The 13,416-nt window shown below is 43.2% G+C and overlaps 1 protein-coding gene across 1 annotated transcript in view; it reads right to left on the bottom strand.

The window, feature by feature from the left end:
* The window catches only part of LOC112571837, a 53,135-nt gene that overhangs the window by 16,675 nt on the left and 23,044 nt on the right, over positions 1-13,416 (bottom strand). The window contains exons 2-4 of the mRNA XM_025251164.1: positions 3,492-3,543; positions 2,609-2,716; positions 125-252 (exon numbers count right to left, since the gene is read on the bottom strand). Coding sequence (XP_025106949.1) covers positions 125-252; positions 2,609-2,716; positions 3,492-3,543 — 288 coding nt within the window. The remainder of the gene's footprint in view (positions 1-124; positions 253-2,608; positions 2,717-3,491; positions 3,544-13,416) is intronic.

Genomic DNA, 13,416 nt, shown 5'->3' with positions numbered 1-13,416 from the left:
CACTAATAGTCGAGAAACAAATGAGGCTTTTTGAGGCAGTCCACGCCATAATATTTGGACACCAGAAGGTTACTATTCATGACATAAGTATGTTTCCACAAAAATATAATTTGAAAAAACCTACATGAATATCTTCGACTTCAGTCCAGTTGATGCCAGACAGGTTGAAGAAGATGCACTCAGGAAAATCGATTGATCTGTTCCTACGGATGTACAGAATCAGCTCGAAGCCATCCAACACTTTGTAGGAATCTGAAGGCAAAAGAGAGGCGGTTAGAATTTTGGGGGAGAAAAACAAGTCTTACATCCTGGGTTCCTCCCCAACCCCTTCCACGGCTAGACTCGATACAATCAATGAGAATTAATTCCCATCACGACTATCTCTCTTCATCAAAATCTGAATGCCAATAGGAGCTTCTCTCGCTCTCCAGTCAGCCACTACCTTCCACCCCAAGCTCCTGTTCTGCGTTTTGTTCACCACAAAATGGCGGGCGTGGAGGGAGGGATGGAGGGACAGGCATTTGACGGCTAATGAAAAATCTCGGACGCCGGCCTTTCCTTTATAGGTTACAGCACGGACGTGTACAGGTGGACTGCCGTCTGTCTGCCGAGACCAACGCTTAGCCTCTTGGGAAATTCTCCACGGTTAGTCTCGGCGAGACTAAACAATGAATGTGACTAAACCGGAAGCTTTGTACACACCAGCCTCTTTTTTGTTGTCAGCTGAAAAAAAATATAACGTACCTGTGCGTGACCGTCGAAAGTTGCGTCTGTGCTAACACTCCGTGTGTGTGTGTTTGGGAGGGGGAGGGAGTTAAGAGCTGATATGTTGTTGGAGCACGTTCACAGATAACTTTCATAAAATCCATCAAACACATGTTGCTTAATCTGTATTTTCGAGGCAGGCAAACAAACAAACAAACAAACAAACAAACAAACCAGTTCTGAATATATCTTCTGGAAAGATGGTAAGTACAGCTTAATTTTTATTCACATTTTGTTTTGTACTCAATAGAACTTTATGCAGGATCTTTTTTTTCCATTTTTTCCTCTACTTTCCACCTCATCGCTCCCCCTGTCCCCGTATACCTTGACTTTCCATCCGTCAATAACGAACGGCAAACATTGCAATCATTAGCTTATCTGTCGTCTTAATGACGGACGCAGTGATTCAGGTTTGTGTATGTACAGCGTATCTGTAGCGCGTTGCATTGTGGTTGGCAGACCCCACTTACCCCATGTCTCCGTTTAAACGGTGCTCTCGTGCTTTCAGTCATATTCAGAAGCACGGACTTCGTTAAAAGGAAATGAAGATAGCTGATGCTAATTAACCGAACTCCACATTAAACTGTTTCCACAGTAACAGTCAGAGAAGCTTTAGAACTGGTTCATACACCACCAGACAGTGTTACTTCCAAACGCTTTCTTTCGTATTTGCTCTAACCGTCTTTTCTGAGGAACATCAAGGTAATTTGTCGGCTCCATACTTGTGTACCTGTGGGTGTGAGCGTAGTCCTGTTCTGTATGAACACTCTAGCTGTGTCTACACGAGTGCGTACAACTGTTTACTTATACATTCACTACTCCCAATCCCTAATTTGTCCTCTCCCTCTTATTCATCCCACACAAAGTAATCTTTCTACACTTTGATGTCAGACAAAGTCCCTATCCTAGTTTTTGTTGGAAAACAAGCTCGTCAGCAGACACCCCAGGGACAGCTGTCTCATATTTCGACCACCCTCTCTTTCCCCTTCACAGCGTTCCTTACCGCAAGATATGATGTGAGAAGAAATCTCGGTCGGTCTACGATTTTACTTACATCAATTACATCAATAAGCATAGACAGACATTTCCATCAATACATAATCCGTGGGAAAGCTGCAGGAGGGATGAAGAACGCCATCAGCACTCACACTCATAAAAGCTTGCGAAAGAGTCTGTCGCAATCGTTGGCAGCGTCGGACAAAGTTTTTCTATATTTGGCGATCAAATATTATGAATATTTCAAAAGAATATTCACAGCAAATGCTTGGAGGAGATAAAAACGTTGGAGATACTGTGCCGACAGTCAGTATGATATTATATAAGATACCACGGCCACAACATAACATTCAGTTAGGTGTCGAGGTACTGAGTGCTAGCATCATACTTTTGATGTGAAGATGGTGACTCCATAAAAAAATTCACAGTGCTATTTTCATTGATAATTAATGTGTACACGAAGAAGATCAGACTAAAATAGCGAAAGATAAGACAATCTGATGACATGCGAAAATCTGCCCACATGTACATGGGATACAAAACAAAGACTAAAATAGTTATACAATAGTTATAGGTATTCTCACAGCTACAGATGACTAGTTATACAATATTCCCCCTTGCTATATATAACAAGCTATACAGTGTTTCCACCAGCTGTATATTTATTATTACTATAGGGTTTTCCTACCAGCTCTGACTAGTATGTATCCATACTGACACATATATATATATCAATATATATTTATGACGAGATTTATAGAGTATTCCCACAATCAATATATGATAAGAGTTAACCACTATAGATGACTAGAGCTAGGCAATATTGCCATCAGTTACATATACTTACAGTCATATGGTGGTTTCCAGGTGATATTAAATAATCGCCGATTTCCAACGACTGTGTGACTGATGTTCAGGTCCCGGGGTCTGTTGGGGAAGTGATTGCGCTGCTTGTCTGTAACAGAAATGCTGGCACTGACTGAAATCTGGGAGAGTCGGAGAAAAGAGAAAGGGACACAGAAACATAGAAATTGTGTATGAAAGAAATATATGAAAGAAAGAATTATTTTACCGAGGACTTGCTTTAAATTATGAACAAAAGATGATCGCTTTAGTGTTCACTCCATTATACCCTACCCCTGGAGCAGTCTCATGGACATATGCCAGCACCTGAGAATCTGCTCTTTTCACGGACCTTATGAGAATGCATACAAATGAACCCCCTGGGCACTGAGGTCAGCGTCTGTTGATCAGCACCATGTCCTATGGCATACTTCTTGTCTCCAAGAAAGGCGTCCGTGTTCTTGCAGACACTGGTTGAGAGGCCAGCGGGAAGGTTTTCGCCAACAACGGAAGTTCGCTGCTTTTTTTCTCTCTCCAGTTTCCTCCTTTCGTGCCTTGGAACCCTCATCATTGAATTCCCCGATGACGGAGCTGTTTTTGTCAGCACTTAAATTTATGTTGTTGTTGTCATTTATAATGTTCTTTGCTTCCCGTCTTTTTCACATCTTTCTCGCTTTCAGTCTAGGTCAGGTCAGATGATGTGTATGTCTTTAATGAACATTTCTCGGTGGAATAAACTGGTTTCGAACACTGAGAAATGTTCATTAAAGGCATAAACATCATTTTATCCTCAAGTACCTTCTCTCACGACAAATAAATATCATCCCACCCCTAAATCCACATAATTTTTGAGGATAGGTCATTAAGTGACCGATGTCAAAACTTACAACTGATCACGCAGAGGCTGTCGAAGACGTTGATCTTGCACGGCACGTTTGCCTGAAACAAGCAAATCCACAAATCATTAGTCTACTCCACACTGAGTAGTAAAGTTCGCAGTAAGCATAAGCCAATCCTAACAGTACTGGTGACAGGTGCTAACCGTTGACCTCACCGACCGCCCTACTCACAGCTGGACGCTAGGTTTATCAAACAGCATTCAAAAGGAAGAATATGCTACGAATTACAAAACAGGGGAAAGTTATAAAAACATATTTTCTATACAAATAAGCAAACAAAGGACAGCAGCCAGATAAAAAACATGAGTTACATTTTGGGAAAGACATGTGAACACAAGAAATGCATTAAATCACGATTATGAGCAAAGCTTGTTGCAGCAGGCGAGATGAATGGGCAGTATGTCAGCATCAAAGACATGGGCACAAAAAAACAAACAAAAAAAGGTGATAGAAACGCAGCTGTTGAAATAACCCCATCAAGACACCACGCGCCTTTCCAAAAGCTGTTTCCTCCCAAGAGAAAGCCCAGGAGATAAGTCTAATCTTCGCCGGTAAGAAGTCCATAAAGCAGCATAACAAAAAGGCCCCAACCTCACGCGCGGACTCTGTCAGGATGGTTCTTTTGTTCCCTCATGCCGGCATGTGAGAGCTTGAGAGACACACAACAAACACTCGCCTTCTCTTCTGTTCCTGTCCTTTTTTAGCATTTAGACGCTTGTGTTGAGATAAAAGCTGATTGGGAGAGACAGTCTCTGGAAGGAGAGATGTGGTTCATCTGCTGATGTTCTTTAAATAAAGAGGGGATGATGGGAAAGGGGGGAGACAAATTAGCTAGTGCGAGAGAGGGGAAGTAACCGACGTCAAAGTTCTGAAGTAGCTTGCAACGGAAGAATAAGACACGAAGCTGGAATGCAAGATCTGAGGCTGTAAAGTTCAAAAAGGTAAAAACAAGTTTCACGATGTCTATAAAGAGCAGATTTTATAGACGGAAGATCAGCAAACATGTTCAGACATCTTTCAACATGTCTCGTTTGGTGAGTCAAGGAGAGGCTGTTGCACTGCAATGCTGATTAACAAAATGAAAATCTTTGTCATTTCCGGCGGATATGAAGATATATCTTTTGAAATACCCACAAACACACATATATATATATACACATACGCACGATCGCATATAAGGTAGATTTCTACAATAGGAAAGCTTAAATAGTGCGCATCCAACTTTATAACATACTTTTAGGACAAAACACAGCATCCAACTGCCCCCATTTAGAATCGCCTGTGATATTAACGACCAGCCACTTTTTAAAATAAATGTCAGCAGGCACAAAGCCTATGTCCTGCCATCTCTGTACCTCACGCCGTGAGAGATTTGATGTCCAGTCGACATCGCATCCAAAGAAGATACTTCTGATTCGCCTAATAAGATCCCCACCTCCACCCACCACCACAAAAAACAACATCCACTCAGGTCGCCACTAGCGAAAGCAAAGCCGATTGAAGCCTCTCAACAAGACGTCGGACTTAACGGTTAAGCCCAAGTTTTTCGGCTTCCAAAACTCGCCATGGGCCTGTGAAGTGCACATAGTGCATGTGAAGTCTTGAAACTGAGTCTCAAGGCAGGTCTCAGCTTATAAAATCGACTAGCACTTTGAGACCGGCGACTTCAGACTTATTTTCAAGACCTCGCATGCACACCGTTCTGCCAAGGGGAAGTGTCTGATCCTCTCGCCACCCTAGTGCAGATGGCGCTCTGAAAAAACTCAAAATGATCTGTTGAATCATAACTAAAACTCTTGTACCTTATAACTCTTGTACCTTGTAAAGGTGTCTTCCATTTAAAAAAAATTTTCTTAAAATGGCAAATGTGTGAAGAATCTGTTTAGTTTGTTCAGGAAGTAATCGCTCCCCTCGTTCGCTCACAGCGGTCGTAGGAGACCATCTCTGGAACAGTTTTCTTCTAAAGGGTGGGCGGAGTGGTCAGGGGAAGTGCTCCTCAAAGAAGACTCCTCGTGTTCCCTAAAGTACGCCGATCATTTTCCAAAGTATTCCTTCGTTAAGTCAAAGACCGGCGTGATTGTCCTGTAGCGCAGTCTGCTAGTTCGGCCAGACAGTTAATTCCCGACATGCTCAGCTGCTGCAGTCGCCGCCACATCCTACTCCCAGCGTCTAATCTTTGTTCCAGCTGCTCGACATAGAAGTGGACAGCTCACTCACTTTCACTCACTCACTCCGACATACAAACACATTCAAGCATGCAACACTCACACATACTCTTGACACTCTCTTCGCACCACAAAAATACAAGAGTATTAAAATTAATTTTACGACACTTGACTCATTGTAGAGGTCGAACTTTTGTCACAGGCTCATGTGTATATATATACACGACTGTGCAACAGACACTCTGAGACGATTGTGTTGAGGGACGCAGGTGGCGCTACTAAACTTTTTATGGCCATTCTTCTGCCTTCTTGGGTTAACGGTCTAGGTTTGGAGAGTACGGCTGTCTACACAAGACACTGGTGTTGACACGGCGACACTCTTGTCTATAATTACATGTCGGCAGTGGAACCTGAGCACCTCGGCTTCAAGGGTCAGGTGTTTAAGTACTGTTTACGAAACTCTCTGTTGCTTAGAACACCGGAAGATGAAAAAAAACCCTCACAGATAAACTGCAAAGATCAAAAAAGAAAAAAAAAAGTAGAAAGAGGAGAAGTATAATGTCCTCGAAGCAAAGAAAAAAAAAAAAAACGAAAAAAAAACCAAACAAACAAACAAACACGAAAAGAAAGCAAAAAAGACAAAACGAACACAAAACATACAACAAAAGAAAGAAAACACGAATAACTAATAAATAAAGGAAAGAAGAAAACCAACAACAATAAAAAAAATCAGAAAGAACTAATAAATGAATAAATAATCTAAAGGAAAGCATCTGAGTTCTTCAACATCAAAAAACTACACCTACACATGTGCGCGCATCACACACACACATATACACCCATATACACACACACATACACACGTGCACACGTGCGCAATATATATACACACCTGTCTACCCTTTGTGCACCACACACATGTACAGCCTCACTCCTGACGCGTGAAAAGGTCAAAGATCGATCATCTTGCCCTCTCTCTTGGTGACGTCAGTGTTTCCAATAAAGACACTGGTCACGAGGAGGTCGCTAGTTACAAGACCCCGTTTTTTTCGGCCACACGGCCATTATGTCGCACATTGAAAGGATAACGAACAAGACGGGTAATTTTGCATCCCCTCTCTCAGACAGTTATATATATACTCCCTGTCTTTCCCTCCCACTCTCTCTTCCTTCCTTTCCCTATCTCTCAGTCTCAGAAGGTCTTCGTGTTTTTCTTATTATTGACAAAAAAGACAGGCTTCACATACATGAGATGGCCGGGTCTTCGGTGGTTTATTTAATAAGCGCCAGGAAAATTGGTGGTTGCCAGCTCGCGTGATGTGACCCGCCCTCGCCAACATAAAGTGCGCCTCCGCGAGTGTATGTGTGATAGAGTACGCCTCTCCTGCAGCCTCACTGTAAACTAATGATGGATACATTACACCCACAAACATTCGCAGTACATCGATAGGTACCAATCGTCTGGGGCCGTAGACATGGATCACAAATATCTGGCTACCGCCGGCGTTACTTTATCTCCGATCCATGGCTACCGCTCCACGATACACCGCGGAGGTCCGACCGCCTGAGTTGAAATCAGAACATTCATTGTAGTTGGTCAGGAAAGCCTGCAAAGTGATGTTTGAGTGTGTGTAGCTGACTGAAATAACACGAGGCTGGTTAGAGGGTTCTCAGACTGTTACAAGCGGAGATGCCACGACAGTGAGGCGTGTTGAGCTACCTACAACTAATAATTACTGACCTATTCCGGGGTTAGCTGCACATACATTACTTTCCATTCACAAAAAATTGCAAAGGAGCTATTCTTAAGTTAATAGTCTTGTTTATAATTGGGAAAACAGGAGATGAGACCTATTTGTACCAAAGATAACAATTTCCTAGTAGAGTCTCACATTAAAAAAAAAAATTACAGCCAGTCGAAGAAGAAACTACAGAGGCTATTGCGAGAGGGTCATATAGCATCCTTCAATGCAAACTAGGGACCACAGCCCCTGATTGACAGAAGCAAGCAACGGCCAGCCGGTGGCTGAGTGCGTGCTCTCAACGAGCAGCTCCACCAGACCGTCCAACAACTGAAGGCGCGCTAAATGGCGCATGGCTCGAGTGCAGCCGTTGAAAGGGAAACAATCTCCGCAGCTGTAGCGAGCTAAATGAGGCATGATTACATAATTCACTGGAAGCTGTTGGAGACGTCCATCTGCAGCAAAGAAGCCCGTGTTCAGCTGACCTCGCGTGGGTGAACTGTGCTTACTCGCAGCGGTTAGGCTATCGAGTCGTGCCAATTACCGGCTTTTACTTGCCCAGGTCGCGTAACCGCGGTTAACTCGAGAGGGGAGGGTGCGCAACTCTCTCATTTAGAGTTTCGCCATTCACAAAAATAGCATGTTCTTCTTTCCTTCGCCCTGACTAGGCCAGAATATTCTTGAACCTCCCCTACCTCGACCCGCCACCTTCTCCCATCTTTCGCAGCCATTTCCATGATTTCAGAAACCAGGTGGGAAATAAATGAAGAAAAAGGAGACTTAAGTAGGGAGTTCGTTTCATGTGTGTTATATTAGGGTTGTACGGCTAGGGTTACTGGTTCCCTAGAGACGGTTCGATACCGAATCATTTTACATCTAGGTTGTAGGTCCACTCAGAGTTGACCATGTTTACTGTTTCAATGATGACGTCATGATCCGTTACCTCAGGAGGAAAGCACGCGGATCACTTACTTGAGGTGTTCGTTTTCTTTGCTTGTCTTGTTAGCTGTTCATTTCTTAAGTTTTTCATTGCCTCCTTCGTCTATTTATTTTTGTTTCTTAACCTTTCCTATTTTCTTCTTTTCATAACTTGGTATTGAAATAAGACTTGCTTTTCTTTCCTTTTATCATTTAAGTCACGATTTTTTTTTTTTATTTGGCTGCATTTGTTATTTCTTAGCTTTTATTGTCGACATCTGCGCAAGGTCACTTGAAGGCTCTTTTCATTTTGCCGTTTCCTCCTTTCGCTCGTTTTCTTTGACTGCTTTCCGTTCAACAAAAGCGGAAAAGTGCTCAGATTAAAATGGACTGTCTAAAAGAAATATCGGTTTCATCCAAAAGAATATCACTTGCGTACTCTTATAAAAATGTGGTAAAAGTTTCTCAACAACAACCAAGATTTTCAATAAATCGACAAACTACTTGTAAACTTTAAACGACATGTTTATTGCAAATGTGGCAACAACAACAAAGTTTATGACAAACTTAAATTCTGCAGTTGAAGATAAAACCTTATATAGTCAAACCTAACCATTGGCGCGACTTAAAAAAAAAAACAACAGATATACAAAAGCACACGCACGCTTGTCTTCACTCATAAACGAACGAGCGAAAGCCCTCGCACACACATTCCTCTCTACATCAAGAGATTGCCTCATAATGGAGCACGTGATTAGTACATAATAATCACAGAAAACTCAAAACCTCCATCAAAATGTCTGATGCTATCTTGGAAAGACGACAGCATCCTGCGGCGCTGCAGAATGCATTAGTTGTGTGGAGATGTATCGTCTACCATCTCGGGCCTGTAGACAGGGGAAAAACGGAAGCAGCGCATGTTAGCGCGTGCATGTGCAGCATCAATCGATAGGTTGCTGAGAAAACAAAGCGACAGCTGCTGTCGTCACTGAGCGGTGTATCAAGCACCGGTGTGTGTGGGCAGCCATCTTGTCATGGCCGACACGGGCCTTTCAAGGCTCGTTACCAACGCCCAGAAAAAAAGAGAGGACAAGGAGGAAACAAGTCAAGAAGAAAACAACAAGCAAATAAAACAATATCAGGGAAAGGTTTTAATATTCTTATCCTTAGGGAAGACTTCCGACAGCTGTTAGCACAGACCGACAAAGGAAGGCATTGGATCCTGAAAGCATGGAAAGCAGTTTGGCCAGTGAGAGTCAGGAGGAAATGATCTTAAAGACGACATTTGAATAGCTGGTTTGATGACAGTGGACCTCTCTCTATCTCTCCCCACCCCACTTCTTCCCTGTCCCCCTCCTACAACACTCTTCTTCCTCCGCTTCCACTTCTCTTCCTACTAGCTTTTCTTGGCCAAGCTTTGTGAATTATTCACATTCCCATTCCAACAGTCATTAAAATGTGGTCATACTTTGAGCTTTGTGAATTATTCTCATTCCTACTCCTGCAGTCATTAAAATGTTATTTTGTATGACCATTGCAAGAGTTAGGTAGCCCAGATAATGCAGTAGACTGCTCTCCAGAAGGTGGAATTAATTCAATTCTGAAGGCCAGACAAAACTAGTGGCGTTGTCTGCAAACACAGGACTTCTGGAAGGGAATGGCGAAGTCTGAGCGAAGCAAGTCTTGCAAGATGGCGCAGTCTCAGCTGAGGCAAGGATGACAGTTCAACCATATTTGGCTGAAGCAAAGCTTAACATCAGCCAGATTGCCTGTCAGAGGACATTCACGCTGGAAGACACCAAGCGCAGATGGCCAAATGGAGACCAAACATCCGGGCTGAAGCTAGAAAATGTCTTGTTTAGACAAGACAACGACTGTAATGCAGGCGGCAGGAACTAAAGGATGGGCAGGGCTGGTAGAAGCCAAGGACAGGCTTTTTGCTGTTACTTAAGTGAGTAGCACTCGCTCTGTGTTATTCATCCTCTTGCTTCTGGTGCGCTGTCCTAACGAGTAACTTTGGAGGAGTAGAAGACAAAGACCTCTATGTAGTGTAGGAGACCGCGCTATACTAGTGTTTCCCATCCATAAAATACCACAGGTTCTCATACCCCAGATAAAATTGTCGGGAATTTTCAGACCATCTTTTAAAACTGTTAAATATTGTTAGACCCCCACCTCATATAAACATATTAGGGGTTTTCGAGAAAACAAATGACACATTAATGTACATGCGTTAATATTAGCAGGATTTCGATCCCTGATATCAAAATACCTTTTAGCCACGAGTGACATGTAAAACTATATTAAGTAACGTTTGATAGCAAGTAATGACAAAATATCAGCAAGTATATATATAGCATGGATTATTAAATAATGTCTTAGGAATCGACCGTTGCGCAACCGGACCGCCCTAGTGCTCGGATAAAAAAAAAAATTTCTTATTTTTTTGGTAAACTGAAGAACTCGTCAAAGTGTTTCAAACTGGAAGAAAAAAGAATATTAAAAAGAGGAAAAAAAGCCTAGCTCTCGTCCGCCGAAGCTTCTGACAGATCACGTGCAGCTGTCCTACCAGAGAATGCCAAGTGCGGGCAAGAGAGTCCTTCAACAGCTCACAGAAAACGAGGTCGCTTGTGTACCGACGGTGCGAAGCCATCCTTGACCAGATCTGCACCATCATGCCTTTCTGCAAAGCTTCTGTTGGGGGGAAAAAAATAGACGAGGCGGATGCAGCCCTCGCCAACATCTTCAAGAGTAGTGGCGTCATCGAGGCATTGACGAGCAGCGACTTGTCACAACCTCTCCTTCTTGCTCTTCCGCGCGCAAAAGCTTCCGGCTAAGATCATGGCCATTGTAACCTCACGCAGATGCCGTTTCCACACAACCGTCGATGACGTCATGCTGACAATAACGACCACCGGCCCGTCACAACCGGGCTTCACGCTCGTCTTTGCGCCAGCTTCCGCTGGGGAATAAGACTTTTGTTGTGCTAGAGAAGGGATTCCTACCCAGGTCTATGTGCGGATTCTCTACAATGCATTTGCTCGCGGCAGAGTGGTCAGCTTCCTCGTTGCTTGGCATCAGCATCGGCGTTGTGCTTCATTCTCCTCCGGTTGTAGAGATGGGTTGAAAAATGGGAGACGGCAAATAAAAAGATCGTCTTCTGAATCATTGCTGACGGTTGACGGCTTTTTGGGTCTTTTCCGTGTTAGAATCAGAAAGAGTTAGGTTTCAGTAAGAGGAAAGGGCAAAAAAAAAAAAAGAGAGAGAACTTGGGAACGCCATGGACAGACAGTACAATGATGCAGTAAGACATTTTGTAGATGGGACACACACCCACTCCAAACACATGCACGATCTCTCTCTCTCTCTCAATCTCTCTCTCTCTCACTGACACCCGACGCTACTGTCCACAGAGTACGGCCAATGGAGGTGTTCTCAAAGACAGATAAAATAAAGTGAAATGCTTGATCAGCATGCTGCCATTTTTTCTACAACTCTGAGTAACAAGATACCTGCCAACGTCTGATTGAGCTGCATCACACTATTAACTGATAAAATTAAGCTTTAACTGTAGAAAAACATGTCTATCACCACAAAACGCTCATCCATGCACAGGGTGCTAAAAGATTTCGATAACTTTGTCCTCACTTATTTGTTGGTAAATTGAAACCTTTAACTGCACACGAACACCTGGTCACACACAGATATAAAAGCAACAGAAAACAGACTTCTAAGATATTTTAAAAGGGTGGGTTTCTGTCGAGTACGGAGTGGCAGTTTATTTCAGGTGAGTGGACCGGGGACAAAAAAGAAAAAAAAAACCCGCATACCTAATGTAGTGAGTCTGGTTTAAGGAATACAAAGCCTGTGAGGATCGGCGAGAACGAGGCTGTGTTTGGTTTAAAAAAAGAGTGGGACAGGTAGGTAGGGGAAGAGCGACTACAACACCACGTTTCTCAAATTTCCGTACAAGTGGAAAACCAAACAACACAGAAGAGTTTGGTTCAGACAAAGGACAGTGAGGGAACTTGGAGTCTCTCTCAGTCGCAGTTAGTGTACAGGGAACAGCATGTGGTCGTCAATCAAATAATTTCCAGGACCTGTCGGTCCACAGATCTCCCTGTACAATTATTTTCCTCCATTTTTCAGGTGTTTTCTTTCCAAATAAATCAATATTTTGCGATAGCCCACATTTCTGTCGTAGCAGTCGACATGAACATGATCTGACCGTCACAGTCTGATTCACTTCACCTTCTTAACCCTGTCACGCACACTTCACACGCATCCGTGACGACTGCGCATTCTTTCAGCAAAACACAAAGACTACCTTGGAATTCCTAGGTCGAACTTTACAGACCGAGGACTTCAAACAAGACACCGTAAATTACTCCCCATTATCCGTATTTGACACATGCCTTCGTTCCTAAGATACAGTCAGGAGTAAATACCAATCACCAAGTGTGGGTTGACCAGGCGGGTAACGGGCACCGACGGGAGTGGGTGTGGGTTCTAATACAAATAACCACAGCATATGAAGCTGCTATACGAGTGCATCTTGTTCTTTTTAGCGACTGTATCAAGCTCAGAAGGACATATTCATAAAATGTAGTGTGAATAAATTTCTTCCCTTGACGAGATACAAGCCTACAAAGACCACGTGCCACAGGAGGTCAAAACTGTAATGTCACGACTGTTCATGGTTACGCCTAATTAAAATTCTGTTTCACTTCTGGCCCAACTTTACCAGTCCATGTAGCATGAATGCACGGCCCCCAGCAAGACGACGAAGCCAGTGTAGTACCTATAAACAAAAGAAAGAGCAACTTCAAACTTGGAGATAACTACAGTTGCTTTCCCTACAGGCAAAATCGCGTGGTGTGTGGTGCCCACAAACGTTCACCAGATTCGTCCTGCATTTCCTTGACCGTATTATGGTCAGTCCTCGACAAGGGAGAGAAATACAAGCTGGCCTTCCTCGTCACCAATGGCGTCAAGCAGGGCTGTGTGCTCACCCCAACACTCTTTAGCATGTTCTTCTCTGCCATGATGAAGGATGTCTTTTGAGACTGCAAACTGTTCAATATTTCG

Source organism: Pomacea canaliculata, linkage group LG9 (genome assembly GCF_003073045.1).
Source record: "Pomacea canaliculata isolate SZHN2017 linkage group LG9, ASM307304v1, whole genome shotgun sequence".
Lineage (NCBI taxonomy): Eukaryota > Metazoa > Mollusca > Gastropoda > Architaenioglossa > Ampullariidae > Pomacea > Pomacea canaliculata.
The sequence above is the reverse complement of the archived record's forward strand: the minus strand, read 5'-3'. Positions and strand labels throughout refer to the sequence as shown.